The 27,396-nt window shown below is 47.4% G+C and overlaps 10 protein-coding genes across 10 annotated transcripts; 6 read left to right on the top strand and 4 right to left on the bottom strand.

Annotated features, from left to right (window-relative positions):
* Window positions 1-710: 710 nt before the first annotated feature.
* On the bottom strand, window positions 711-3,472 carry AOL_s00043g644 (uncharacterized protein; the record flags this gene model as incomplete). The annotated part of the gene is made up of 3 exons (XM_011121130.1): window positions 711-822; window positions 953-2,448; window positions 2,510-3,472. 3 exons carry the CDS (start codon window positions 3,470-3,472, stop codon window positions 711-713), a joined length of 2,571 nt encoding a protein of 856 aa, XP_011119432.1.
* Window positions 3,473-3,653: 181 nt separating this feature from the next.
* Window positions 3,654-4,284, top strand: AOL_s00043g643 (uncharacterized protein; the record flags this gene model as incomplete). The annotated part of the gene is made up of 4 exons (XM_011121129.1): window positions 3,654-3,833; window positions 3,901-4,020; window positions 4,088-4,190; window positions 4,253-4,284. 4 exons carry the CDS (start codon window positions 3,654-3,656, stop codon window positions 4,282-4,284), a joined length of 435 nt encoding a protein of 144 aa, XP_011119431.1.
* A 379-nt stretch (window positions 4,285-4,663) lies between these two features.
* Window positions 4,664-5,304, bottom strand: AOL_s00043g642 (uncharacterized protein; the record flags this gene model as incomplete). Its single annotated transcript, XM_011121128.1, has 2 exons — window positions 4,664-5,097; window positions 5,163-5,304. The coding sequence occupies 2 exons, from the start codon at window positions 5,302-5,304 to the stop codon at window positions 4,664-4,666; spliced, it is 576 nt and encodes a 191-aa protein (XP_011119430.1).
* Window positions 5,305-6,233: 929 nt separating this feature from the next.
* Window positions 6,234-7,881, top strand: AOL_s00043g641 (uncharacterized protein; the record flags this gene model as incomplete). Its single annotated transcript, XM_011121127.1, has 3 exons — window positions 6,234-7,117; window positions 7,175-7,456; window positions 7,509-7,881. The coding sequence occupies 3 exons, from the start codon at window positions 6,234-6,236 to the stop codon at window positions 7,879-7,881; spliced, it is 1,539 nt and encodes a 512-aa protein (XP_011119429.1).
* A 1,251-nt stretch (window positions 7,882-9,132) lies between these two features.
* AOL_s00043g640 (uncharacterized protein) lies at window positions 9,133-12,597 on the bottom strand (the record flags this gene model as incomplete). Its single annotated transcript, XM_011121126.1, has 1 exon — window positions 9,133-12,597. The coding sequence occupies one exon, from the start codon at window positions 12,595-12,597 to the stop codon at window positions 9,133-9,135; it is 3,465 nt and encodes a 1,154-aa protein (XP_011119428.1).
* A 953-nt stretch (window positions 12,598-13,550) lies between these two features.
* On the top strand, window positions 13,551-13,892 carry AOL_s00043g639 (uncharacterized protein; the record flags this gene model as incomplete). The annotated part of the gene is made up of 1 exon (XM_011121125.1): window positions 13,551-13,892. One exon carries the CDS (start codon window positions 13,551-13,553, stop codon window positions 13,890-13,892), a length of 342 nt encoding a protein of 113 aa, XP_011119427.1.
* A 1,044-nt stretch (window positions 13,893-14,936) lies between these two features.
* AOL_s00043g638 (uncharacterized protein) lies at window positions 14,937-17,535 on the top strand (the record flags this gene model as incomplete). Its single annotated transcript, XM_011121124.1, has 2 exons — window positions 14,937-16,841; window positions 16,915-17,535. The coding sequence occupies 2 exons, from the start codon at window positions 14,937-14,939 to the stop codon at window positions 17,533-17,535; spliced, it is 2,526 nt and encodes an 841-aa protein (XP_011119426.1).
* A 2,649-nt stretch (window positions 17,536-20,184) lies between these two features.
* AOL_s00043g637 (uncharacterized protein) lies at window positions 20,185-21,168 on the top strand (the record flags this gene model as incomplete). Its single annotated transcript, XM_011121123.1, has 2 exons — window positions 20,185-20,495; window positions 20,589-21,168. 2 exons carry the CDS (start codon window positions 20,185-20,187, stop codon window positions 21,166-21,168), a joined length of 891 nt encoding a protein of 296 aa, XP_011119425.1.
* A 761-nt stretch (window positions 21,169-21,929) lies between these two features.
* On the bottom strand, window positions 21,930-23,738 carry AOL_s00043g636 (uncharacterized protein; the record flags this gene model as incomplete). The annotated part of the gene is made up of 3 exons (XM_011121122.1): window positions 21,930-22,270; window positions 22,346-23,449; window positions 23,531-23,738. The coding sequence occupies 3 exons, from the start codon at window positions 23,736-23,738 to the stop codon at window positions 21,930-21,932; spliced, it is 1,653 nt and encodes a 550-aa protein (XP_011119424.1).
* A 1,425-nt stretch (window positions 23,739-25,163) lies between these two features.
* Window positions 25,164-27,335, top strand: AOL_s00043g635 (uncharacterized protein; the record flags this gene model as incomplete). Its single annotated transcript, XM_011121121.1, has 1 exon — window positions 25,164-27,335. The coding sequence occupies one exon, from the start codon at window positions 25,164-25,166 to the stop codon at window positions 27,333-27,335; it is 2,172 nt and encodes a 723-aa protein (XP_011119423.1).
* Window positions 27,336-27,396: the final 61 nt, after the last annotated feature.

The raw sequence follows: 27,396 nt of genomic DNA, 5'->3' as shown, positions 1-27,396 counted from the left end.
GTACAAGGTGGAAGGAACTCTGAATGCATCAGCTATCGTAGTGTTCAGCAGCTGCCCGCTGTCACCGAACTCTGCAAAGAGTAAATTTAGTAGCGATCCAGGGTGGCATGCGACGAAAAAAAGCTTGAATTGTGGCTGTCCGAGACTAACGAAATGGTCACCATTCTCGAAGCAGACCAGGCCCCAGCTGGTTCCAAGCAGCCCACAATTGCAACTTCAGGCGTGGGGTGAGCATCTCGCAAGGACGAGAATGCTGGGCTACCTGCGATATTGAGCCGCGCGAGGTGACATCGCATGGGGTCGTCATTCATTTTGATTCGTGCTCACGACATTTCATGCCCTTTCAAAAAGAAAGAGGCCGGGTTATATGGAAATCTGGAGCTATAAGTCGGAAATTGAGATTCAAGCACAGGCTCAACTTGCCGTTTTCAAGAGAGCATCATTTCAACAACTTGATGCTGCAATGATATCGTGAAATGGTGGTTTTTTTTGTCAGCCGTTTCTGGCCTGGGCAGCCTTGAAGTCTCCCATGGTCAAGGGGGCAACGTAAGTGTCGGTATTGTGCGGAGCATGGGGATACTTTGACATGCCAATCCTGCAGGCTACAACGTGCTAGAATATCGAATCCGTGCTAGAAACGCTCGCCATGCAGATTAATGCTGAGAATCCATGCTGGAATCTGTCCTGGATTCCCGCGACACCCCCTCAGCCTACAACACATCTTGCCCTTCTTCGAGTGTGTAAAACCCGTTCTTCTTCCTGTCTGCCGCCCACTTCTCAAACCACGACTTCATTTTCTCGCGCGACTTCGCGGATCCCACGCTGCGAATTATGTCAGCTCAGTTTTGTCTTCTTTCCTCTCGAAGGAATGAATGAATGTATGAATGTAAAAATAATCAAGAAAGAGAGTCATTTTTAGCCTCTCAACAAAATAGGATGGTGGATTACTAACTTGACTGTCGGAATAATCCGCACAATATCTAGCGCGCAACAGAATGCCGTCAATTCCCTGAAGCTGCTGTGTTCGCTGTAAGGTACACCAAAGCACTTGACCTCAGCCGTACTCCCTCTTTGTGGCACCATATGAGTGACTCCATAATTACTTCTCCAAGCCTGCGAATTCAGCACTGTTTGTACCTGTGGACTGTCCACAAGCCTCCCTGTTGGTGGCCGATAATTCCATCCGCTGGGCCTGAACCCCACAATCTTGGTAAACCTTTGCTTGAAGGATAACAAGTACTCTTTGAGCGTTTCAGGCCTGATCTCCATTAGTGGGGTCATGTGTACCTGCGCAGCGTGCGGGTCTGATGTAAGCCGCGAATTAAGCTCATCGTCTTCGAGTGCGGCGCAGATTCGCTGTTTGTTCGCTGGGGCGTATATTTTGCAGTTTAAAGCCCGGGCTATGCCCATGCATATTCTTTCTTTACCGATACTATAGGTTCCGACAACGACTAGTAGCTTACCTTTGGTTTTCACGGAGGAGTTTACCACATTCGTTGGGCTGTCGCTCTTTGAGCCGCTAGCCTCACTTGTGGGGGCTTTGGGTATTGTAAACTTCTCGATCCCACCGCCCTCTTTTCGACACTCTCCAAACCCCAGCTCTTTGCCCTCTTCGACTTCCTTGTCAAGGCTGACGCATAACTCCATACATGCTTCTATAACTTGTTTTTGTGGCGGGAATGCATATTTTGGGTTCAGATAAGTTGTATCAAGATAGCAGATATCAATCCTGTTCTTCCTCGCCACACTTAATAAAGGATGTCTCAGATGCTTCGCAGAAGCTCTAAAATCCCCGCAGTGCAGAATACGCTGACGCCGGGCCCCTCGTGGCGAAGATATTGTCTTCTCGAACAAAAATAGAGACGACCCTGGACAATGGTTTGCATCAATCATGGTCACGGTCGCTCCACCGGTTCCAGGCACCTCTGTTCTTTTCTCGTACTCTAGCTCTTTGATGTATTGTGGGTCTACACGTAACTGTCGTCGGCATAGATTCGCTGTAACCCTTGAACAATATATTGGACCATGATTCCAGCTAGATGAGAGGCCGATGTAATGATCACTGTGGAAGTGACTAAGAAAGTATGCGTTTGTACCTTCTACGGCACCGTACCGGAAGGCATCAACGGCGACGTTGAGGTTCGGGAGAATTTTGTAGAAGGGGCAAGTCCGCTGGAATGAACGTTTCCCCCTAGAGCGGGTTTCCTCGTCGGCGGCTTCTTTCCAGGCCCGATCCTCAGCGTTGGAAGCCATGATTTTAGAGAAGGCAGATGGAGCAGAAGTTGTCGCAGATGGGTGTGAGAAGGGATTTGACTGTGCTGGGCGAGGAGGATGAAGAAATGTCTTTGAAGGTTGGTTTGGCAGGTTGGATGCTACGAGTTTAGATTCCCGCGAGGGCAGAGGTATTGTATTCCCATCAAGACAGCTGTTTACATGGCGGGATACAACCTAGAAAAACAATTTTAGCATGCAATACATTGTTTTGATAGATGTTCAAGCGGATACTTACATCATCTTCATATCCTGTCAGGTTGGCGTCACATATCGGACAACTGACAAGACACCTAGCTTCATCTTCACCCTTGTCCAATGGACTCAGCGATGCAAGAAATTCAGCTTCATCTAATTCCTCTTGTTCCATAAACTTCCTATTCATTTTCTCTTCTCCGATTTCCTCGTCATCGTTTTCCAGTTCATCATCTTCTGCGTCCCTCCATCGTCCCTCCTGTTCTTCATCAAAGTTCTCCATACCCTCGTCTTCAATGAGATCGTCCTCGTCAACATTGTAATCCGATGGCAGCAAAACTGTCGCACTTAGAGGATTTTGTGTATATTCAGCAGCGTGCTCTGTTTCCCGTGGGGATAGATTATTCACTAGGTGTTCGGGGACCACGGATGAGCCGGCGACGTTGTCTCCGATAGGATCATCGAAACTGAATGGACACATGTCGTCATTTGCTGGCATATCGAATTCCCCCCCGATTACTCCATGAGCACCCAAATCCAACGGAGGCGGGGTACAAGCTCTCGCGGGGAAAGTAGCTGGGCCCAAAGCTAATGATTCGTTGATGGCCTCCTCCGTTTCCAAAATCTCCCTCTGTTCTTGAGTACTCGCCGGACCGAACAAGTCCTCCATTTCCTTAGGGTCTTCTGCTAAATCTTCACTATATCTCCACGAGCCTTGATCTCCATCTTCTGCTTCTTCATCGCCATCCAGGAAGAACATGTCCCCGCCGAGCGCTCCGGTCCTCGCTGGACGGGGCCCTTTATAGAACCCAAACTTCCTAAGGTCTCCATTTCCGTCGCGATTCTGGACTAACGGTGGTAAGGGACCATCCACCTTCTTAAAGAAATTCAAGATATTCCCATTAGCCCCCGGTCTTGATCTTGACGCCGATGTAGTCGCTTTTTTTGCTGGAGTTTTCGACGTCGTTGACGTAAACGGGGTTTTGCGTTTCGTAGGGACGGGCATAGTGACGAAGTGTTAATAAGAGCTATTGTGCAGCTTCCGAGTATAGGACGTTACATCCTTTTCAATCTTTCGCAGTGATAATCATATCATCGCGGTCGCCGCCTGGGGTTTTGATTTCTGGGAGGTGAACGTTTGCAACGATTGCTGTGACGTTTTTGCCATCGAAAGATAGCGCGGTGGGATGACTGCAAAGACGCGGCGTCACTTGACATTGAAATTCATCGCCAAGACCTTGCAAACCAGAGCTTCAAAGTCGCCCAGCCCACCTTTGATTCGATTCCGACACAACCTCAACCGTGCGTATCGAACATCAGCCACAATGCTTTTCTTCAGTTTCTTCAAAACTCTCGTAGATCACGAGGTGGGCTACTTCCGAAACTACCCCGCTTTCCGATGAACGAAAATGCTAATCGGCTGTCTCTGAGCAGGTAACAATCGAGCTAAAAAACGACCTCTCCATCCGCGGTACTCTCAAATCGGTAGACCAGTTTTTGAATATCAAACTAGACGAGATCCAAGTCGTCGACGAGGTCAAATATCCACATCTTGTATGTTGTTCGACCCCCGGCTATGGTATATCGATTGGCAAGGGTGTGGAGGCTAATGGGATAGTAGTCTGCCGTCAAAAACGTCTTCATCCGTGGATCTGTTGTTAGATACGTTCATTTGCCGGCCAATGCTGTAGACACGGCACTATTGGAGGATGCTACAAGAAGAGGTACGATTAAGCCTTTGGTACTAGAGATTAAATTGGGCACTAACTCGTGATCTGGTGTATAGAAGCTGCAGCACAAGCGAACAAGGCGAAATAAAGGCACTATTTTAGTGGGGTATCGGAAATAGATGTGAGGGGACCAGAAGTCAGGGGATTAAAAGTTTCTATGTGGTAGTTGAGTCTTTGCTGGCCTGCCGGATACTGCTCTGATAGGCTATGGGCGGTGGTGTACCTGGAAAGAGAGCTTTCTACACATACAATGGATCACATGGACGTCTGGTAAGATAGTACGGAGGGCCGGGTATCCTCTTCCTTGACGACATATTATATACACATCACTATCACTATTATCATCAAGACTCGAACTTACGGCAATAATTAACCCAGGTATTGGCGTTGTGATATGTACAGTACTCTATTATACCAATGCTATGATACAAATTCCGTAATTTGGTCAAAATTTAAGGCGATTAAGACTAGCCAAGCTTGCCCAAGAAGTTCTTCTCCTTAATTGCAGCTCGTCTTCTCTCTCTCGATGCCTTCTTTGCCTCGTAGATCGCTGCTTGACTCTCCTCGAATGTCTGCCATGGCATATCCTCTGTTTTATAGTCGGCCGGGGTTACCAATTCACCAGAGGCTGCCGCCTGCTTCGCCGCTATACGCTTCTGGGCAAGTTTTCTTCGACCCTTAGACTTGGAATATAGATCTGCTGCATCCTCCGAGGAGAGCTGTGGGGCAGAGGACAGTATTGGGCGTCTGTCTTCGAGGATAGTCCATAGCCAGGCTGGATATTCTTCATCTGGCAAGGCGATAGGGTCTTTAAGCTTTTTGTTGAAGTTGATCCCTTTCATGATAGTACCGGCGGGAGTGATGGAGACGACCTTAGGCTTCTCAGTTGTGGTTGTAGCATCTATATATGTAAGTTCAAGGGTTAGACAGAGCCCATTGAGTGCTTATGGTGGGGATTTCTGGTACCTGAAGGCTTTTCTTTCTGAGGCGATATCGAGGTAGAAATGAAGCGTCGAACCGGAACTATCGAAGAGGCCGATAACCTGGGAGCAACAGCCCTAGTCGAGCGAAAGCCATGCCTAAAGGCACACTGAATGCACACTGACATGGCTAATAGAAGATAGCGATGATGACGATTGTAACTGCAAGCGTCGGCAGTGCAGTGATTAGATCTAATTAGAGTACGTCTCAAATTTGGGTGCAGCGTGTTGCCATGAGGTTGACCGCCGTTGGAGCTGCCCAGACTGGTCGTCTGCCCGCCTTTCCTTTTTCGCGTAGTTTGTCGCAGACCAAAAAAAAATTTTGTTCGTCGCAAAAACCTTTTTCCCCCAGAATTCCTTCTACAAAAGATTTTTTTCTTTCTCCTCTTCCTCCTCTTCCTCTTCTTCCTCTTCTTCCTCTCTTCATCACTGTCAACCACCTTTCTCCCCTCTCTCTTACATACCATTCTCTCGTACTCGATAGCTCAATAGCTATCTCTTATTCTCTACCATTATTAAGGGTGTCGGATCTTCCATTCGTGGGATATTCTAAAGCCAAAAGCAAAAGCCATCTGCTTCATCGCAGTTGCTGCATAGCTTAGAAAAAACTCTGAGGGCAATACTCCGAGGGTATATTTCTGTCACATAAGACGTCTGAGGGCTCGTGGGCACTGTCGGCTTCAAGGGAACTACTTTCTGAAACAATCTGTAGGCGCAATTCTAGAGGGCTTTTGACCTTTCGTTCAAATTTTACGTTTGATCGAAATTTTTGGGCACTTGAGGGCTACTATAGTGGGCATACAGAGGAAATACCGAGGGCACTGATACCATACAGTCATTTTTGACAATCTGAGGGATCTTTTAGAGAAGTTGCGAATCACTTTCTCCGAGGGCATTCTGAGGGCTTATTATTGAATATACCTGGTCGTATATCAGAGGCAAGTATCTACCAATTGAGGGAACTGCTGGCTTGAATTCATCACCACCCTTTCTACCTTCCATCATACCCCTACAATCTCCCCCAATACCACCACCCACCCCAAACCTACCATCAAAAATGGCAAAGTCACAAGTTAAGGACAGCAAGAAGTCCTCCAAGAAGGATTCCAAGGAGACTCTATCCACCGTCAAGACTGGCGGAGTCACCAAGCCTGCTGAGACCCCAAAGTCTAAGGCTAAGGAGATGGCCAAGAAGGCTGCCCCAGTCGCCGTGAAGAAGGAGGATAAGAAGAAGAAGAAGAAGGTCGAGGAGAGCGACAGCTCTGACTCTTCCGACTCTGATTCTGATAGTGGAAGTGATAGCTCCGACTCCGAATCGGAGGAAGAGGCCAAAACTCCCATCAAGACCAACGGTGTCGCTAAGATTGTCGGAAAGAAGGAGGAGTCTGACTCCGATTCCGATTCCTCTGATGACAGCGAATCTGAGAAGGAAGTCAAAGCAAAGGAAACAAAGAAGGAAGAATCCGAATCCGAGGATGACTCTGATTCCGACTCCGACTCCGAATCTGAAGCTGAAGAGAAGAAGGCTGCTCCAAAGGTCAATGGTACCCCAGCCAAGGCCGAGGAAGACTCTGACTCTAGCGACTCATCTGATGATGATTCCAGCGATGAATCTTCTAAAAAAGCCGAGGTGAAGGCCAAGAAGGCTGACTCCTCTGACGAAGATTCTGACTCGGATGATTCCTCTGATAGCTCTGACGACGAGGAGGAGAAGAAGCCAGCTGTTCCGGAGCCAAAGAAGCGTAAGGCTGAAGAGGAAGCTCCTGCATTTTCCAAGAAGGCGAAGGCCAATGAAGACGGTAGCGAGGAGTCCAAGACTCTTTTCGTCGGTCAGCTCTCCTGGAATGTTGATGAGGATTGGCTCCGCCGCGAATTTGAGGATGTCGCCACCGTCGAGAACGCCCGCGTCGTTTGGGACAACCAGAGGAACAGGTCAAAGGGGTATGTTGCTTAATAAAGTTCTAATTTGCTGGAATGTGGTGCTGACAATGGCTACAGTATCGGATATGTTGATTTTGCTACTCGTGCCGATGCTGAGAAGGCACTCGCTGAGAAGCAAGGTGCTGAAATTGACGGTCGTCCCATCAACCTTGACTTCACCACCGCTCGACAAAATAACAATAACTCCCAAGACCGCGCTCGCAAATTCGGCGACAGCGAAAGCCCACCAAGCGATACCTTGTTCGTTGGTAACCTCAGCTTCAACGCTGATGAGGAAGCACTCGGTGCCGCCATGTCTGAACATGGCGAGGTCACCAGTGTTAGAATTCCAACTGACAAGTAAGTTTCATTTGATTCTATACTACGCTGAACTATACTAATCAGGTAACAGGGATACCGGCAACAAGAAGGGTTTCGCTTATGTCACCTTTTCCACCATTGACGAGGCTAAGAAGGCACATGCTGCTATGAACGGACAGCAGGTCTGCGGCCGTTCCATCCGTACTGACTACTCTCAACCCCGTGACAACAGCAACGGCGGCGGTGGCCGTGGTGGTGGTCGCGGTGGATTCGGAGGCCGTGGCGGTGGTCGTGGAGGCTTTGGCGACCGTGGTGGCCGTGGAGGTGGCCGCGGTGGCTTCAATGACCGTGGTGGTCGCGGCGGTGGCCGTGGTGGCCGTGGTGGATTCGGTGGCCGTGGCGGTGGTACCAATGCTAACAGGACTCCTGTCGGAACCGGTACTAAGGTCAAGTTCGATGAATAAATTATACTCCGGTAATAGGCTCGTAGGCTCCGACCATTCTTTCCCTTAATTGTGCATATGACATTTTACTACCATTAAAAGTTTCTTTTTTATTCTCATACCACTGGGGTTTTCTTTCTTGATGCACTTCTACGATTTTCCTTCATACTTTTTTTTTTCATATTTCACTTCTATCAAAGACCCCTTCTCAATGTATTATTAGGTAGACAATGGAAGATTCATAATAAACTTGCAAACTCTGTTCATTCTTAGAAAATAGACCTTGATGAAAATCATCAATTGCGAATCGGGCATGATCAATCGCACTTCGGGTACAGTTCCACAGATCCAACTCACGCAGCAGCAATTGGCCATGCATGGCCATGTTGGTTTTGGTGATATGGAAAGATGTGAAAATGCATGTCGTGAGCCCATCAATTATCTGTCTAGGAAAAATGAATTCAGCCTTGCCTACCTATTCATATGTATACGTATACTTCGTGAAGGGAAATAGTTTATCCTCTTTGTAGTCCTAACCAGCTAGGAGCAGCACTTGCCGGGTCCATGTTGAATGGAACGCGTATAGCTAGCCGTCGGTATTCGTTTTGGTATCTTCAGCACCGGCCAGTCTCGTAACCAAACCGCGAGCACCGGCTAACGACTAGACTGTCATTGCGATTTCAACACACTACCCGTAGATGCACGTTGCATTTTTGACCTCACCGACGAATGCCATCTTAGCCAGTCTCGTAACCAAACTGTGCATCTTAGCCTTGAGAGACCAGTCGCAGGGAAATGGCAGTGGCTAGTATTATTGACGAGGTTATTTTACGTTATTTCGCAAAGGAAGCTTCGAAGGCATTAACAGATCTTAAAACTTATTTCATTCGGTTCATTACTTATGCTAATGTCGCTAAGTTTCCCGCATGTCCACCTCTTATGCCACCACCTATAATCATTTTCATCTCTTAATTAACTATACATTGGGGAGGTTTAAAAAAAGAACACTAAAACTGCGTGTGTATGTAGGCCGTCAGGTATAATTATATAACCGGACATAAACGACTTCGAAACAAAGGAGAGTATTAAGGAAACAAAAAAAACAGAAGAATCGACGTAAATATTTTGTTTTTGAAAGAAACCCGAATGAGAAAACGAAACCCAATGCTGATGCCGGAAAGGACAGAAAACCAGTTGGGGGGTATCAAAAAAAAACAGAAGGCAGAAACATGCTTTAAAGAGAGCCTGAGTGGGGTATGAAGAGTCCGAGGTTTACAATCCTTGCCCGGTACTTGACTTAAAGTTACTCCAGGAGCACTGACAACCCTTATAATCAACGCCGCTCTTTCCTGTGCTGATTCCTTCGGCGAGGAATTTACGTTGTTCACTGGTGGTATCGATTTGCTGACGATCGTTGATGGACCAGCAAGAAATGCTGCTTCTCCGACTGGTATCGTAGGTTGCAATGTCTTCTTCGATCTGAACGGCGTAACCAGCGAAACCACCAGCGTTGGCACCCTTAATGACACCGATGGTTGATGGGTCAACGACGAACTTGCGTTTGCCTTGGTCATCAACTTCGTCTGGGCGGGTGAAGATCTTGACTACGAAGCGGGTTGCGGACCAGGAGCAGACAAAGCGAGCCTCGGATGGGGATACACCGCCATCGGCATCCAATGAGTTGGTGCCACCGGAACCTAGAGCGCTGATAGTGCGGAGATAGATTGTCTTTTGGAAGTGGGTGATGAACTTGAAGTGTTCGGTTGGTAGACCACGATCGAAGAAACGTAGTTGCTGGGAGGTATACTGGGTTGGAAGGATGTTGGCAGGTGGGAGGGGCAGGTTTTGAGTGGCCTTAGCTGAGGGAGAAGCTGAGGGAGAAGCTGTTGCACGGGGGAAGTGACGGCCGTGGGAACGCTTAACCTTCTGTGGGACCTCTTGAACGGTAGAGCTGGGGGTTGTGGTAGTATTGGATTGAAGAAGGTTGATATAGAAGTTAGTAGGTTCGCCTTCTGGAGGGGAAGCCATAACGCCGTCAATCTTGCTCATGTTTTTGTATTCGTCAAGAAGTGGAAGGATTGGGTCTGGAGCAGCGATTTCATCAGTCCCGTTCAAAGACCAGACCTTCCAGCGGAATACTGGTCGTTCAGCCACGGCACCATCGGCCAATGGCTGGGGAAGTTTGCAACTCCAAAGAGTAGATGGTGCGACACAGGTGCTAACTGTATTGATCAAGCGTGGAGTGATGGTAATTTCCTCGGCTGGCATTGGTGGCAAGTTGGGTAAATTGATCAGTCTAAGTGGCTTCGCTTCTTCAGCTGGAGCTTCGGCATTGCTTGCTCTAACTGCCAAAATTGTACCAAGAGTAGTACAGATGACGACGATAGAGATGAAAAAGGTCCACCAAAAGAACTTGAGCTTCTTGGAAGTGCTACGAACGAAGAAGCACCCGCATAGATAGAACCATCCACCTCGGCCGAACAATTTCTCACGCTTCTCCTGCTTCTGTCTCTGCTTTTCGGCACGTCTTCTTTGATCACCAACGCTATTGCCACGGAAAGAAGCGAGGTCGTGAAGGCTAACGTTACCTCCCAAAGGACGGCTCTGGGGGATAGAATGACGAGCGTGGTTGGGTGTAGTAGGCGTGAATGGGATATGAGAAAGAGTTCCGACGTTGGCGTTGTATTGTTGTGCGAGGCCAGATGAAGCAGTTGAAATTCTGGGGACATCAGATGCACGAACGGGGAATCTTGGGCGGGATTGAATTGGCGCTTCCTCCGAGATTCTTTGGAATCCCTTGGAGTTCTGTCCTTTGCTGAGGTTTGGGCTAGCTCCTCTAGAGTATGGTGGGGGAGCAGAAACAGTATTTGTGCTCCCGGTGCGGGCGTGCCCTGGAGAGCGAACCTTCTCATCTAGAGGGCTGTCCATCTCCTGTCTCGATGGTGCGTATCGGTCAGCAAAGGTGTCTCTCTCCGGAGCAGACCTGCTATATCCTGGTCCTGGGAAAGTCGTATTGCTGTCCATGCTGAGTCTCTTAGCTGGTCCGAGAGCGCTGGCTTCAATACCGAGGCCTGCTGGTGAGAACATGATTGGGACCTCTCGTGTTTCCTGATCCTCTCGTGGTGCTGCTACTACAACGACGGAATTCTCCTCCTTCTTTGGGCGCTTGAATGGGGATTTAAAAGCCTTGGTAAATATCGATTCCTTCTGGACCTTGGCGGCGGCTACGTGCTGATCTGGAATTTTTGGAACTGGCGGGACGTTTTGAGTCTTATTTTCGAACGTTGGCCAGGCGGTACCAGTGCTAGAGATGCTTCGTCGGTCGAGGGGAATCTCCTTTCGAACCCCAGTGAGATCAATCTCCTCCCAGATCTTAGCTGGGTCTTCTTGATACCTAGTCAGTCGCTTTCCGCCGGTGGCCTGTTCAAGGGCATCGTATGCTTGCTCGTGTGCCAACTGTCGTTGAATAAGCTCTCTGACACGATCCCGCTCCTCCTGGGTCTTAACTTCTCTTTCGGGATTGACGCGAGTCCTTCTTAGCTCCTCGAGCTCATACTCAATGCTCGCGAGGTAAGGGACGGCGGCGCTTGTGATTTCCGGTGGCGACAATCCTTGTGGATGTTGGGAGTTTGGTGCTGGTATATATGACATAGCACGGTTGACCTCTACGGGACGACCCGCATACTGAACAATGATATTCTGAAACCACTCAGATGGGGACGATACGACCGGAGACTTGGAGTTTACTGGTTCTGGGATCTGGTAGTTTGTAAGAGATCTCCTGAGTGTCGATTGAGCGGGCGCTGCTGCAGCCCCGGTATTCAAAGCAGAGGCACCAGCATTGATCTTGGGGGAGGAGGAAGGCGCGGCCCTCCTCTGCACCTCCTGTGCTTGGCCTGTGATCATCTCCCAGATATCACCGACTGCACCCGAATCTCTCTCCTTCCTGGCCTGTTCATCGAGGCCCTGGAATGGGTTAACACCGCAGTCAGAGTATCTTATTGTCTGGCCAGCCTGTTCCTCCGGAATGACAGGCGAAGCCTCTCGGCCGTATGGGTAAGAACCGCCATACGCAGGGTATGCGGGATACTCCTCCTGCGGAGAAATCATAAATGGGTTAGAGAACCTCGAGCTCGAGGGGCTCCACCCATCCAAGTTCAACATATTCGTCTTAAGTGATGGTCCATTGCTGGACTTTGTAGATTTTGTGCTATCATTTCGTTGCACTTGTGGGTCGGGGGAGGCCTGTGGGTTAGGGGAAGCGGCGTAGTAGTTGAAAAAGCTCTTGTTGTCGTATTGAGATCTGTTATCGTCGTCTTGTTCGTCGTCAGCCCTCGAGTAGAAAGGGTTGACCGCCGGTACGGGTGGAGCGAGACCGTTGCTGTTCCAGGCCTGGTCGTATCTGTTTGGCTGTGGTGTGTTTGGGCTAACGACCGAGGCAGCATATGACTTCATGCCATCGGGACTCGATGGCATGACAGTGTGATCCGATGGTCTCCTCCCGGGCCCGTCCGACCATGTCATCGACTGTGTTTCTATCCTTGGGATAACTGGTGGTTCTGTGGGCATTGGTGGAGCTTCGAGGGGGGCTGATGTTGGTGCAGGTGCAGTCCTGACGTTGGCGCTGGGAAGGTCACCTAGTGTTAATGTCTTGAAGGCAGGTTGTGCACCTTCCTGTGTCGCCGGAGCGCTTCTCCTATCGCCGGAGCTGCCTTTCCCGAATAGTCCCTTAAACATTTTGACGGTTTATTGATAGTTCAAAAAGTCGGATTGATAGTGAGGTTGATGGTTGTGATAATGTTGTTGATGGTTGATGTTGGTGAATGCGTTTAAAGTGATGAAGGCATGGAATCAGGTGTGATCTAGAAGGAAGTGAGGATGAAGGGAAAGAAAAGGTTAGAGGGTACTCAAGCTGGAAGAAATATTTTTTTGTCATGGAAGACGCACCTTGTATAGACTGTTCTTGTTCCCTGAATGAAGCTCAATTTGTTGTTGACGACGTTAGAGCTATTCAGACAACACATTGGGTTTTGTGTTGTTGTTGTTGGAAAACGTACTTAAGAGTTGTTAGGGTAGCAGAGTGTGAAGTCTTCCCAGAAGAGATGTATGAAAGTGTATGAAGGTTTTATGATATGTCGAAGTCCAGTCGATATAATTAGAGAAGTACAGAGAATGTAGTGAATGAATGAATGTAAGTATGTAAGTATAGTAAGTCCAATAAGTTTCTATGTATCACCGGGACAGAAGCGAAGGTTGGATAAGAATAGCCCGGCTAAAGAAGCGAAATCTAGAATCAACGGAGTAAAAAAATGTAAAAAAATATAAAATAAAATAAAATAAAATAAAAAAACTCCGTCGACGGAAAAGAATTGAAGAATCTAGAAAATGAAAGAAACGAAAGAAAGTAAATGTTAAAGAAGGGAAAGAAAGTAAAGAAGAATTAAAGTGGGAGGGAAAGAAGTGAAAAAGAACTCGTGTAAGAGAAACCAAAGGAAGACACCCGGTGTTTGGCTGGCAATGCCTGATTGATATACTCAAACAACCTGTCTGGAGGCTCCTGCAGGTACCGCAAGACGTTAAGACACCATATGACTGGACTAGCCTATTCGAGCCCCCACAGCGAAAAAAATTCACCAAGCAGCTAGCTGCACCGCCTTTCCGTGAAAGACTGGAAGATTGAGTCAAATCGAATGCATGCAGTCCATTTAATCTGGAGGAGTGCCAACCGACTGTCCGGGTCGTGTGCTGTCATCCCGTCAGCGGTATCTGATACAGGCAAATATGGGTATGTGGAAATGGCAGCACGCATTTTTGGAAGACAAGCAGGGCAACAGCGCAGATTCGCCGCTGTCTCTGAGCTTAATATCATGGTCTGGGGATATGAGTGGTCGAGTTTAACAAGACTGTCGGCTGCTGTGCCATGTTCGGGCGCGTACAGACCAACCCCGGAAGCCGCTGTCTGGGGTCTGACAGCCAATGGGAACCCAGGATTCCCAAAAATAGCACATCCGCGACAGCTCCACCAAATTTAACATCGAGATCTCGGGAAGCTTACATATTAAAATGCAATTGAAGATAAAATCATCACAGAACTTAAATATATATTTAAATACATTCATCCGAAGGGATGCGTAACGCTCAGATTCGGTAGCCAAAATTGAGTTAAGTGTCTGAGCCCATAGTTACCTAGTAGCTACTTACTTAGTTTAATCCGATGTCCCCGGGCCCTTCAAATTATAATATTAAGAGACTATCTACAAGAGACTGCACAGCATCATGGCTCTATGTAGAATAGAGCAGATATCTTGCAGAATAGCTACTTTAGTCTCTCCCCGATCAAGAAGGTCCTCTTCCTTAGGAGCTCATTGCCCACCCCTTTGTTGCATGCACCGTGGCAAGTGCCAATATTGCGATTTTGGTCCACATGAGACGCATGTTGCCCTGTGCTCATATCGTACCACTCAAAGGAGAGGAAGAAATTCGCTTAAATCTTATGCTATAGTGTGCTTAATGATGCTTCGACATACCCTTCTTGAACGTCTACAGCTTCGCCTCGCTATTGTCCCAGAACTTGACGGAGACAAAGTATACTAGTATCGTCACGAGCTCTACGCACATATTATCTTCTGTCAACGAATTACATATAATATCTCAATTGTCAATCTTATCTGTAGCGTCTTCTGCATGTAGAATGTATATCCGAAACCTGTTCTCGACGCACATCGTCTCCGTAGATGGTGCCCCCAAAGTTGTATCCAGTCATGGGACACACGTAATGCTTCATATAAGTTGCAATAAAGATTCAGTGCAGTGACGAAGCTGCGATAGAACACAACACAACGGCCGCAACACATTGTGGTATTCATCGAATCAGCCAAACTTTGTGACACCTGCAGCGCCACCGCCGCAGGGATGTGAACGTGGCTGGAACATACACTTGTGGCTTGGCGTTGACACACTAACCACTGCTAATTCCATATCCGCCAATTCCTTGCGATGCCCTACCCACGATACCTTCAATCACCCATACCACATCCGATCTGCGGCTCGAAACTCGTCGAGACGGAATCCCAATCATGTCTGGCTTCCAATTCCCGAATATCAAAGAAAAATTAGAGGCGCCTACCAAGAAATCCGCCTTCGAACGCGCTAAGGCCGAAGCAGAGGCAAAGCGGAAACGCGAAGCCGAGGAGACTGCCGCAGTCTACAAAGAGTTCGTAGAGTCTTTCGAGGACAATTCTAGGCCCTCTTATGCTCGTGGCTCGGATAGAGGTGGATATGGAGGCTCGCGTTCGAATTTTGGCCCTTCGAGGGCTGGGCCGACGGGATTAGGGAAGCGACACTTTACTACGGGGCAAGGCAGGAGCGCGATTAGCGGGCCTGGGACGTTGGGACCTCTACCGACAAAGAAACGAGATCTCGATACATACCAGAGCGAAGGGAGCCATGGCAGAGGCTATGGAAAAGGATCGCATAGCACGAGTGGTGTTCTAGGCTTCGACGATGGGGGAGATGTGTCAACAGCAAAGGCAGCCAAATCAGAGAGGGGTATGAAGTTCGGCGAGGACGATGATGACGATGACGAATTCTCGAAGAGCAAGAAGGAACAAGCAAAGCCGACCATCAGCATGACACACCTACCTGCAAAGACCACCAAGATTTCGGTTATGGAGATGATGCAGCCTTACTTCCCCAAGTTGACGGCTAGTCAAGTCTCTATGCAGACGATAGGTGGCGCTGGAGGTACAGGGAGGAAGTCAATGTCAGCTCTCATCACATTGCACACAGATACCGCTGCGAGTGAGATCGATGCTGCTGTCAATGGCTTGTCGAATAAGTACATGGGTTTTGGTTTCCGCCTCGGTATCTCACGCCATCTACCATCTACCGCCATAGGCTCAACAATCACACCGACGGTGGCGGGACAAAGTGCAACTCCGTTCAATGCACGTGCCGTATTCTCCGGTGTTGGTAGAGGTGGCTTTGGCAGAGGCGGTTTCGCCCCGCCCTCGTCATTTGGCCATCCTGGTACGAGCTCGACGAATAACAGTAAATATGTCGTCTCAGTCAACTCTCCAAAGGATCTTAAGACCTTGCGATTGATACACAAAACCGTTGAGGCAGTCATCACGCACGGGCCTGAATTTGAGGCTCTTCTGATGGCCATGCCCTCAATTATTTCAGACGAGCGGTATTTTTGGCTATGGGATAACAAATCTACAGAGCACGTATACTATCGCTGGAGGTTATGGGACGTCTTTACAACGAGTGGCTCAAATAGTGATCGGAAGCAAAGGTCATATTCCGGTACTACTATTACACAAATATTCGACAACAGCATTTCTTGGGAATTGCCGCCAAAGAAACAGCAAAAGTTTGAATATGTCACCGAATTGAAAGATTTCATAGAAGATGAAGAGTACCATAGTTCTTCAGACGAAGACGACGACGCTCACCAAGCACAGGATTCGAACCCTAATGCGGAGGATACAAAAACTTACCTTGGTCCCCTACGGCGAGCAAAATTATACCATTTGCTCTCAAGGGTACCTACAACCACAGGTACCCTACGGCGAGGAGATGTTGCGAGGGTTAGCGGGTTTGCTGTGGAACACGCATACGCTGCGGAAGAGATCGTTGACATCATGTGCGCGAACGTCTCGCGGCCGGTGGCATTCTCATCTGCAAACCCCGACCACGAACCATCTACTGTACTTGCAGATAAGAGTGGCAATGCTAATGTAGCCAAGGAGGACCAGACTCCCGCTAAGCTTATTGCATTATATCTTATCTCTGATGTACTTTCGAATTCGGGTTTGGGTGTTCGGAATGTATGGAGGTACCGGCAATATTTCGACCAAAGGTTGAGGGAGGGTAAGATATTTGAAGGACTAGCGGAAGTCGGTGACAAAGAGAACTGGGGGAAAATTCGTCAAGAAAAGTGGAGAAGAAGTATTCAAATTATTCTGTCTCTGTGGGAGGTAAGCACTAGAATTCTTAGCTAACTTCGTCCCTGCTGCAAGGGTGATGACTAATCTGTCGCTGATTGGATAGAATTGGAATATCTTCCCACAAACATCTCACGAGGCGCTCCGGGTTGCGTTCAGCGAGCCGGTCGCCCCACAACAAGCTGCAGCTGCTCCAGAAATTCCAAAATCTGAAGTAGCCCCACCGTCATCGACTGTTAAGTCGAGGTGGAGAACTGTTCCCGAAGATCAGGAGACGGCCAAACCAAAATTTAACCCGTACTTGGCTGATTCCATTGAAAACCAAGATGAAGACGAAAATTTGGATGGCGAGGAGCTCGTTGATGACGATGACGTAGATGGAGAACCAATGGAAGAAGACGATGTAGATGGAGAACCAATGGTGGAAGAAGAGGACGAAGACGGGGAACCAATGGCAGAGGATGAAGATGAGGAGGTTGGTGATGCCGGCGAAAAAGCAGACGAAGAAGTTGACATATTCGTCAAAGGCTCAGAAATCGAACAAAAAGAGCCGCCAAAGGCCGATCCAAAACCCATGGTAAGCGGTGTTACACTTGGGTCCGGATTTGGGTTTAAGATCGGTGGGTTTGGAAGCAAGGCTGGGGCTGGGGTTGGTAGTACAGAAGAAGGGAGGAAGAAGAGGATGAAAGCCGAAGATATGTTTGCCAACGATGATTCTGACGGTTGAATATATTCTCGGATTTTCTGTGGAGGTAGTCTTGTAACATACATACATGTGAATATAGCATACATAGGCGGTACGACTACGGTTCCGTGTACCGTCGCTCGAACATGCAGCGTGGAGATCTTTCACGACAGAATACTATTCTGAGGTTGGCTGGAGATATGTTATCTGCCAAAACCTACCGTCGCACCAACTCGCCTGTGACGTCGGCAAGGCATGAATCTAAAGCCCCGCACTTCTTGAAACATAGGCCCGGTTCGGGATCCATTGCATTTAGAATCGTAGGACCGAGCCGAATGGTCGTTAGTTAGCCTCATGATCAATTGATAGCGGTTAGTCTTGCATAAATCGAAAAAATATGTTCCTTGTATCGATACACAGTAAAACATGTTGGTGTTGTGGTGTTAGACACTAGTTTTCGTCGGCTTCAACCCGCCTAGAGGAAACCAGACCAATCGAGAGCGACAACCCGACAACTTCTCACAGGAGCGGAGATAACGACAAGGTTACAAGGCTACTAGTTAAGGCAAAACCGAGCGAACCGATAATTTAGGAGACAGCCGAAATTCGAAAGCCCACGAGTCGCGCAATCGCAACTGAAAGTTGGAATCGAGGCTGCAAGGTACGTTTTGGCGCCCTCAACATGCAATGTTCGAATCTGAACTCAAGCACGATAATGTATTAATACCCACGATCTAGACAAGTTGGTGCTTTATCGATTGAGCGGAAGAGCTAGAAGCTCATTATTCGGATGTCTAAACTTAGAACACCACGTTATATCTGCTTGGGAGGCGGGATGAGCAAGACGGGTGGACGGTACAGGAGGGATGCATCGATGTGGCATCTATTAGCAGCGGGTTGGTTTGGAAAAGTAATGGTGGAGCGGGGCTGGGTATGTACCGATGTAAGTACCAGCCCATGCTTGCGCACTTGAGGCTAAAGTTACTTCCATACTAAACACGCGGACAAGAGGTAACTCAGCCATGCATGGTTTGACTGTTCGCCATGCAGATTCCTTCCAACCAGCGAACCGAAAGCTGCTGGACAACGATCGGACGGATCGAAAGGCTACTGACTTATTCGGTTTGTGAGGATGGTCAGCCAAAGTTCGACCAGGATGTGGCCGATGTGCTATACCAATGTCAAGGATGCCTAGTTCGACATACTTGAGCTCCAAAAGTGGAGACGTTTTTCCTAATATTTCCATCGGAGCTCGAAGGAATGTGAAGGAAAGGAAGCGCAGATGCTATGTACGGTGTGGTGTATCTGTCGACCGACTATCCTGGGAATAGAATGCTTACTATTCACGGCATTTGTGCCATTCTGCGACACTCTTTTCACCCGGAAAGGAAGAAATACTGCTTCTGGCCTTCTAGCTATGGGCTAGTTCCCCACTTTGTCATTGCCATTACGACACCAAAGGATCTTATGAGTGTGGATGTTAATTGTACTCATGTTGCTGTTGCATCGTTGGAGCAGGACAGACATCCAGTCCTATACAAGATCAGACTATTAATTTTGTTACCCAACCGAAATATCCCCGCTTTCGTCCAAGTTTGATACCTATTTTGCGACCAAAGCACCTGCATCGTCCCCGTCTGCACGTCTACACACTTATAACGGTTCCAGCCTTATTCAAAATACCCTTTTTTTCATGAAAAAAAGGTTATGGTGTCAACCGAAACGTCAAAGTTGTGTCCATCTGAAACGAAACTGAAATGCGCCAGCTTTTAGGTAGACATACGGGTTAAACATGTATGTACTTACATGACCTCCTTCCTTGACGGTTCTTCTTCTGTCAGTTTTTTTTTTCAACTTCCTCTCTTTTTATTCTTCATCTTCACAGGGTTCTTCTTATTCAAGCTTTTGTATGACGGTGGGGCTCCGGAACGTAAGCTAGCCAGAATAGATCGATAACCCAAAGCCCTGGCCGTAGAGGTTCGCAATTTTTTTTTCTTTTATTTTTTTCTTCTCTTGGGTGCACCATAAAGAGAACTTAGGTTTCTTACTTATAATACATACTTCGCACCTTCCCCTGGCCAGCCAAGTGCTGCTTCGCCGTGCAAGTACCATCGACGAGGGAGGACCCTTGAAGTCTCGCTACCTCCGCGCCGCAGTCGTATTGCTGATTAGGTCTGCGTGTCTGATTATTATAATATCCGCTAGCCACCCAGCAGCGTCAGCAGCACAATTAGCAAGCAGCACTCTTTTTCCCACATTCCTGCAATTGCATTTTTCTTATTACTTTATCTTGGACGTCGGCCTTGTTACACTTCTTTTCCTTTCTGGCTGTCCCCTTCTAATCTACATCCGACAACAGCTGCAGAGCCGCTCGACAATAGCAGTAACATAAACGAAACGTACGAGTCGTATTGAAACCTCGACAGTGGTATCACCGACAGAAGGCTTCTGGGTACTCAAACACGTTAATACTGTACCGTGTAAACACCGACCAGCCTCCCGAGTTCTCGAGTTCATCTCTTTCGATCTTTGCCATCCTTTTTAATCCCCGTCTTGAAACTTCCGCTGCTTCGTATTTTTCTCCCGCCCCGGCTGCGAAGGCCCGCCAACACCACTACCCTTGGCCACAACACAAACTCTGTATCACCATCTCATGGGCGCGTGCACTCACAACGCACCATCCCGCTCAAAATGCAACAACCTTCGGTATTCTCACGGATATCGATATCCGCAGCATTCTCGACATATCTTTTTATAATATTATTTACAACAAATACATTGGCGGCATTTATACGTCCAACTGAAACTAGAGATTTACCAGCAATATCGATACCTCGATCTTTACTGATACCCCGAGCGCCGATCTATAATTTGACAGAAGCTTTTGTTCAGGCTTGTGGAGAGAATTATGTCGTCTGTGGCGAAACAAGTTGCTGTGTTGCGGGGAATGAGTGTTTAATAGGCTCACAATCAGGTGGCCGCTTCTGTAGAGGTCTCGATGGGTGAGTTAAATGCCCATAAATCCAATTTTTTTTTAAAAAAAAACTTTTGAACGAAAAAGTTTACTGACTCTGGCCTTTTTTTCCCAATTCTAGGACTACTGCGACCCCCTCTACAACCCCAACCCCTTCTTCATCCTCTAAAGTCCCCATAGGCGCAATAGTGGGAGGTGTTTTAGGCGCATTAGCCGCAATTGCAATTGCCTGCATCCTTTATCTTCTCCACCGACGACGACGTCCACCAACAACCCCCGCAATTCCACAAGCACCAATACCAAATCTTCCCAACGTAATAGAAGCGAAATACCCACCTCCACACGAAACTTCGTATTCGGGCGAGAATTGGCCGCCAGGAAGTTTTCTATATCACAGCAGAAATCGAAGCGTCAGCACTGCAAGCCAATCATGTGTTAGCCCTGATGGCCACGGATGCGAGCCTAATGTTAAGAAATACACCGACAACACAGATCAAGATGCGATCATGGAGCTGCCTGGAACGCAACCGACAATAGAGCTACAAGGCGACGATGGCTATTTCGCCGCAAAACCGTACATACCGCCGCCACCGGCGGATAACGTCGCGGAACTCCGGTCGCCAACGGAAGCAGTTTCACCAATGAGCCCAAGCCCTCGGCGGCTGTCGGTGCAATATTGGAAAAAGGGTAGAGGAACTTAAAACCCTTGTTGTTGTTTTTTTTTGCTATTTATTCTATTTAAATATTTTCGCCTTTTACCTATCCTTATTACGAGCATAAATATTTGTAATGCTTTATGTTTTCTTGGGATTTCAGTTGTTCTATTTCTGTTTCGAACTTTCAAACTAAAACTCGACTTTCCTTTATTATATACCCTTGGGATACACGGAGCATTCTTTTAGCGGAATTTTATTTTATTTTTATTTTTTGGTCCTTTTCTCCTCCCTTTCGATGTTAACACCTTTTATTCACAAAACTATATTTCATTTCTTCAGTCATATATTTCTTTCTTCTATGGAAGATATTGCTCCACCTTTATATTACCAACAAATTGGAAGGATCCAGGGAGAAGTTTTTTTTTTGATTGTACATGTCTTTTTGAGTTTTAAATATCTTCTTCTTTGGGGACAGGTTTTGGGAATGTGGGTGGCAAGAAATTGTATGTCACAATTACGATAACACTCATGCACATGATGCATGGTTTATTTAGTTCTTATTAATAGAGAGCCCTTCCGCACTGAGAGAATTTAAAAAGAAACCCGCATATAGCAAATACGAGAACCCGTAGTCATATGATTATATTTATATAATCGCGCCACTAAATGTTGATTTGAAATCTTCATAAAAGCCACACTCTTAGAGTATCGTGTCCATACAGCAAGCTAAACCAAAAGCGTAACAAACAAAAGAAAATGAAGCACAGACAAAGGAAGGAACACATCAGAGCTGAGAAAGGAAGCTTTTAAGCCTCCCTACCCTCTACCCTGCCCTCGTTCTCGATCTCATGAAGATCCTTCTTTGCCTTCTGCAGCTTCTTACTCATCTTTACAGGATGTACACCCTTGGTCTCGAATACCGTATCGATTTCCTCCAAAGACAGCTTGTAGGTTTCTGGGAAGATGAAGTATGCGACGATAAGCTGGGAGAAGTTGTATATGATGTACACACACCAAATCTTGTAGCCAAGTTTGTTGATACCGACAGAGATACCGTAGCTTTGGACCGTTCCGGCGGCACCCTGGATGAGACCGTAGAGACCCATACCTTTGGCACGGAGGACGAGGGATAGGATTTCGACAGGGTCTAAAAGGAAATGTTATTAGTCATGGGAACTAAAAGATCAATTGCAAAGGAGCGGTCATGCATAGAGAAACTTACAAAGATTATGCATGGTGGCAATCAAGGAGGCCGAGCACACTTGGAAGATAAAGTAGAATACCACAGTAAGATAACCAGTAGCTTTGGCACCACCGGTCTTCTCATACTGCCAACCAACAATTGTGACGACGGTTTGGATGACAATGAAGGAGATCAAACCGGCAAATATCAATGTTCTACGTTTGAAAATGTCGACGAGGTAGGCGCCAAAGAGTGTGAAAACGAAGTATGTAGCGACAAGACCAGTGTTAATACCAAGCTGTGCAGTAGGGTCTTTGATACCAACGGTTTCCAAAGCTGGTGCAAGGTAATAACCGATGACACCACCGCCATTCCACTGTTGGAAAACGGAGTAGAAGATGAGGAGCATGAAACGGTATCGAACTGGCTTGGTGACGAAGACACGGAAATCCCAGAAATCGCGGTGACCGCTAGTATCATTTTCCAAGGATTGTTCGATCTGGGAAGCGACAGCTTCAACGAATGGAGTATTTGGATCTTGAGCTGTCGTCATGTACTTGGCGATAACCTCCTTTGCCTTGTCGCGCTTGCCGCGCATGATTAAGAAACGTGGGGTTTCCGGGGATAGGAGGTACATAGAGATACAAGTTGTGAGAGGGAAGAGGGCTTGGACAAGGAATGGAGCTCTCCATGCCCAATTGCTATCGATCTTCTGGAACCCAATCATAGCGCCCGAAGTAGCAAGCGCACCGATCTGGAAGCAAGCACCGAAGATACCAACAAGACGACCTCTAAGGTGGACTGGTGAAATCTCAGCCATGTACTGGGAAGAGCTCATCAAACCAGTTCCAAAGCCGAGAAGGAAGCGAGCGAACATGAGCATGCGGATATTGACGGCGAAAGCCTGCATGATGGATGCGACGCAGACAAGGAAATTTCCAATCCAGTTGACACCACGACGACCGATAACATCACCAAAGGCGAGGAAGGGAGAGCCGCAAAAGTTGCCAATTGTCATAAGGGCATTAAGAACGCCGTATGTGCTGCCGCTATTACCGAAGCCATAGTATGCGTGCCAGGAGGGGAAGGAGTTTATAGCTCCGATAACACCCCAATCCACACCGTAACCAGCTTGATTGCACCCTGTTTTAATCAATCACAAATGAAAATTAGCGTCATGTTATAACGATATAGAGATAAAGGAATGGATTTTAAGTCGCATACCTTGGACAAACATAATTCCAAGAATACGCCATCCAGTACTTGACCAGATGGTCAAATTCTCCTGGGACATGGCGTATATATCTTCTTCTGTGAATCTTGCGACGGCAACCTCTTCGATGTGAACATCTTGCCTCTTGATATCAATATCAATGTCAGAAGCATCGTCCCGGGTCCCGTTGGCGATCTCAACTTCGTCCCTTGGAGCCATTTTGAAGGATATATTCTCACTTCAGAGACTCAAGAGCTTAAGGTATAAGAATTTGGGTCCAGTAGCTAAAGCTAACTGTCAACCTCAAAACGAATTGAGATTGGAAGGAGAAAGTGGTCAATTGAAGAGAGTAGCTCACAAGCTGGGTGCCTGATACTGTCTTTCGAGTAGAGGAAACATTCCAAGCTTTATATACTAACAGGGAGCTGGAGAGTGCACAGTTTTCTCCAACGGGGATCAGCAATATAGCTCAGGAACGATACCGGAAACTAGTTATCGTAAGACCCATAGTACCATTGATCATGAGAACGATAGGTTTCATGCACTCCTTACCCCAGCCTCGCGTGCTTTTTCAACATGACTGTTAACATTTTTTTCGGAGGGATATTGCCCGTGGTAGTATGCTGTCTCGTATGTGAATTGCAAAACCTGGAGACGGCAAAGTGAACCATGGTGCGAGATCTTGAAAAAAGAACCTGATAACAGCCGAGGGAGGGCATGCCGGATGAATTCCGCGCTGATCACCGTCTGAAAGCTAGTACATGTGCATGTACCCCATGTACCCACTTTATCCCCAGCTAACCCTAGCGCTAGCCACTGGAGTATCTCCATGTCTCATAATCTGACCATATAGATGAGCGGGGGTGGGGAAGTCCGTATACACCATTGAACTCCGATGTTGCGTTTTGTGGAGTGGGCGTCGAACTACTTCGTTAGTTCTGCTACCTAACTTCGCAATTTTGTAACATTGGGTTTAGTGATCATACTAGAACTCGAGAGTTCAAGCGGGGGTGGGGAAGTCCGTATTGATTCCGATACTTCAAGTAGACATTGTGGGTACAGAAGTTGGAGTTATTCCGCTAGCCCAAACCGCTAACGTATACCTAACCTGTATCCAGAGTTGAAGCTTGATGTACTCCATATAGAGTTTAGACTTGGTAAATTCATATATATCTTTGACGAAGTAGATAACCGGTGGGTGTGGCGCCGTAGTAACCATGGTGGACTGCAGCCTACTACCATGGCTAAAGGTGAGGCGAGTCCTGGCTAAATGGGAAAACTTCAGGCTGAATGATCGCGGTCTAACTACAAGCTTCAACTAGTGAACTTGCTAAGGTTTATTTATCCAGGATCCCTCACCTCGGAAAAGCATCAAATTGGTGGAAATATTGTCGACCCACTTGGTCGACCACTAGATCTTTTGGCCTCCATTCGCCCAGGAGGCTTGTTCTCTGTTGCAACTTTTACCGACAACGCAATTCTACGGTTTAATTCAGTCGCTTCTGTCGTGTCGACGATTCTTCAGAGTCTGCAAGCCAGTTTCCCTTTTTTTTTTCAAAGCACTCTTGTACAATGTTATGGTATAATTCCCCTGCAACCGAATGGTCCCATGCTCTCCCAATTGGGAATGGACGGCTTGGGGCTATGGTCTATGGCCAAACGACAACCGAGGTTCTTCAGCTTAATGAAGATTCCGTATGGTACGGTGGGCCACAGGACCGTCTACCAAAGGCTGCCTTGCAAAATCTTCCCGAGTTACGCCGATTGATTCGGGAAGGACGGCAAAAAGAGGCAGAGGCCCTAGTACGAGCCGCTTTTTTTGCATACCCATCAAGTCAACGTCATTCTGAACCTCTTGGAACTTTACACCTCGATTTCGACTACGGATATCAAGGCATCGATATTCGTGATTATAGAAGAGAACTCGATATATCACAAGCGATTTCAAGGGTACAATATTCTTGTAATGGTATACAATATCAACGGGAGGCTATTGCATCGTACCCAGACCAGGTTATCGGGATCAACTTATCATCGTCCCAAAGTTCCAAATATACGATCCGATTGAACAGAGTAAGCGAACGAGAATATGAGACAAATGAATTCCTGGATACGTTGACGACAAGGGACGGGAAGATCATTATGCATGCAACTCCTGGGGGCGGAGGAAGTCGGCTCTGCTGTGTCGTTTCTGCACGATCCAATGATCCGGATGGCCGTGTCCAGGTTCTCGGTAATACACTAGTGGTTACTGGTAAAAGTTCTACCATACTACTAGCTTCTCAGACAACATTTCGTGTTGAAGATCCTGAATTGGCTGCTTTGGGTGATATAGAAAAATGTGGTTCATGGACTCAAATTTTGGACCGTCATTTGAAAGATTATAAAAACTTATACGGACGAGTCTGTCTTAAACTTAGCTCTGATGACAGCCACATCCCCACAGACCTTCGCCTCCAGCGCAAACCAGATCCTGGTCTTGTCGGTTTGTACCATAATTATGGGCGGTATCTCCTCATATCCTGCAGCCGCCCTGGAGACAAAGCCCTCCCAGCCACTCTACAGGGAATATGGAACCCTTCATTTCAACCTCCGTGGGGCAGCAAATACACCATCAACATTAACACCCAGATGAACTATTGGCCCGCGAATATCTCAAATCTGCCAGAATGTGAAACACCTCTGTTTGAGCTCCTTGAGCGAGTTCAGGTCAATGGGGCGAGGACTGCGAAAGAAATGTACGGCTGTAGGGGGTGGTGTGCCCATCACAACACTGATATTTGGGCGGACACTAACCCTCAAGATAAATGGATGCCGGCGACCTTATGGCCACTCGGCGGCGCTTGGTTGTGCACCCATATCTGGGAAAGGTATCTGTTTTTCGAAGATAAAAGCTTCCTGCAAAGGTTATTTCCAGTACTTGAGGGGTGTGTGCGGTTTCTACTCGATTTCTTGATCAAGGACGATCATGGATTTTATGTCACGAACCCATCATTGTCCCCAGAAAACACTTTCAAAAACCAAAGAGGGGAGGAGGGTGTTTTCTGCGAAGCCTCGACTATGGATATTCAAATCCTCACTGCTGTTTTTAAAGCGTACATCACTTCATGCCACATTCTAGAGGGCTTGGGTACCGTTGATATGGCGGAGGTAAACAAAGCTCTTGCTGGTTTACCACCTGTGATAGTTTCGTCAACAGGCCTGCTTCAGGAATGGGGAAGGAATGACTATGAAGAGGTTGAACCAGGTCATCGCCATACTTCTCACCTCTGGGGACTTCACCCAGGAGATTCTATCACGCCAGCGTCAACACCAGAATTTGCGGAAGCAGCATCTGCGGTCTTGACTCGCCGGGCTGCTCATGGCGGCGGCCATACGGGCTGGTCGAGAGCCTGGTTAATCAATCTTCACGCCCGACTAGGCCAAGCAGAAAAATCCAAGGAGCACATTGAACTCTTATTACGCAAAAGTACACTCCCAAATTTGCTTGACGACCACCCTCCATTTCAGATCGATGGAAATTTTGGCGGGTCTGCCGGAATCATTGAAATGATTGTGCAGAGCCACGAAATTGTGAACGGAGAAAGGGTCGTTAGGCTTCTGCCTGCATGGCCTCTTGAATGGGGGAATGGAAGGGTTGAGGGGATTCGGGTAAGAGGGGCCGCCGCAATTACCTTCGAGTGGCGGGATGGTAGAATAGAAGGCCCGGTTTTAGTTGAATCTGAATTTGCTTCCAATAAATACATCATAGTTTCACCAAATGGGTCAAAAGCCAAAATTGAGGGTCAAGGGCATCACGAAATTGTTTTTAGTTAACAAAAACTTTATCAGGTTGCAGACATTTAGAAAATCTTATAAAAGCAACTGATATTATAAA

This window comes from Orbilia oligospora (assembly GCF_000225545.1).
Source record: "Orbilia oligospora ATCC 24927 unplaced genomic scaffold scaffold00043, whole genome shotgun sequence".
Classification (NCBI taxonomy): Eukaryota; Fungi; Ascomycota; class Orbiliomycetes; order Orbiliales; family Orbiliaceae; genus Orbilia; species Orbilia oligospora.
The sequence above is the reverse complement of the archived record's forward strand: the minus strand, read 5'-3'. Positions and strand labels throughout refer to the sequence as shown.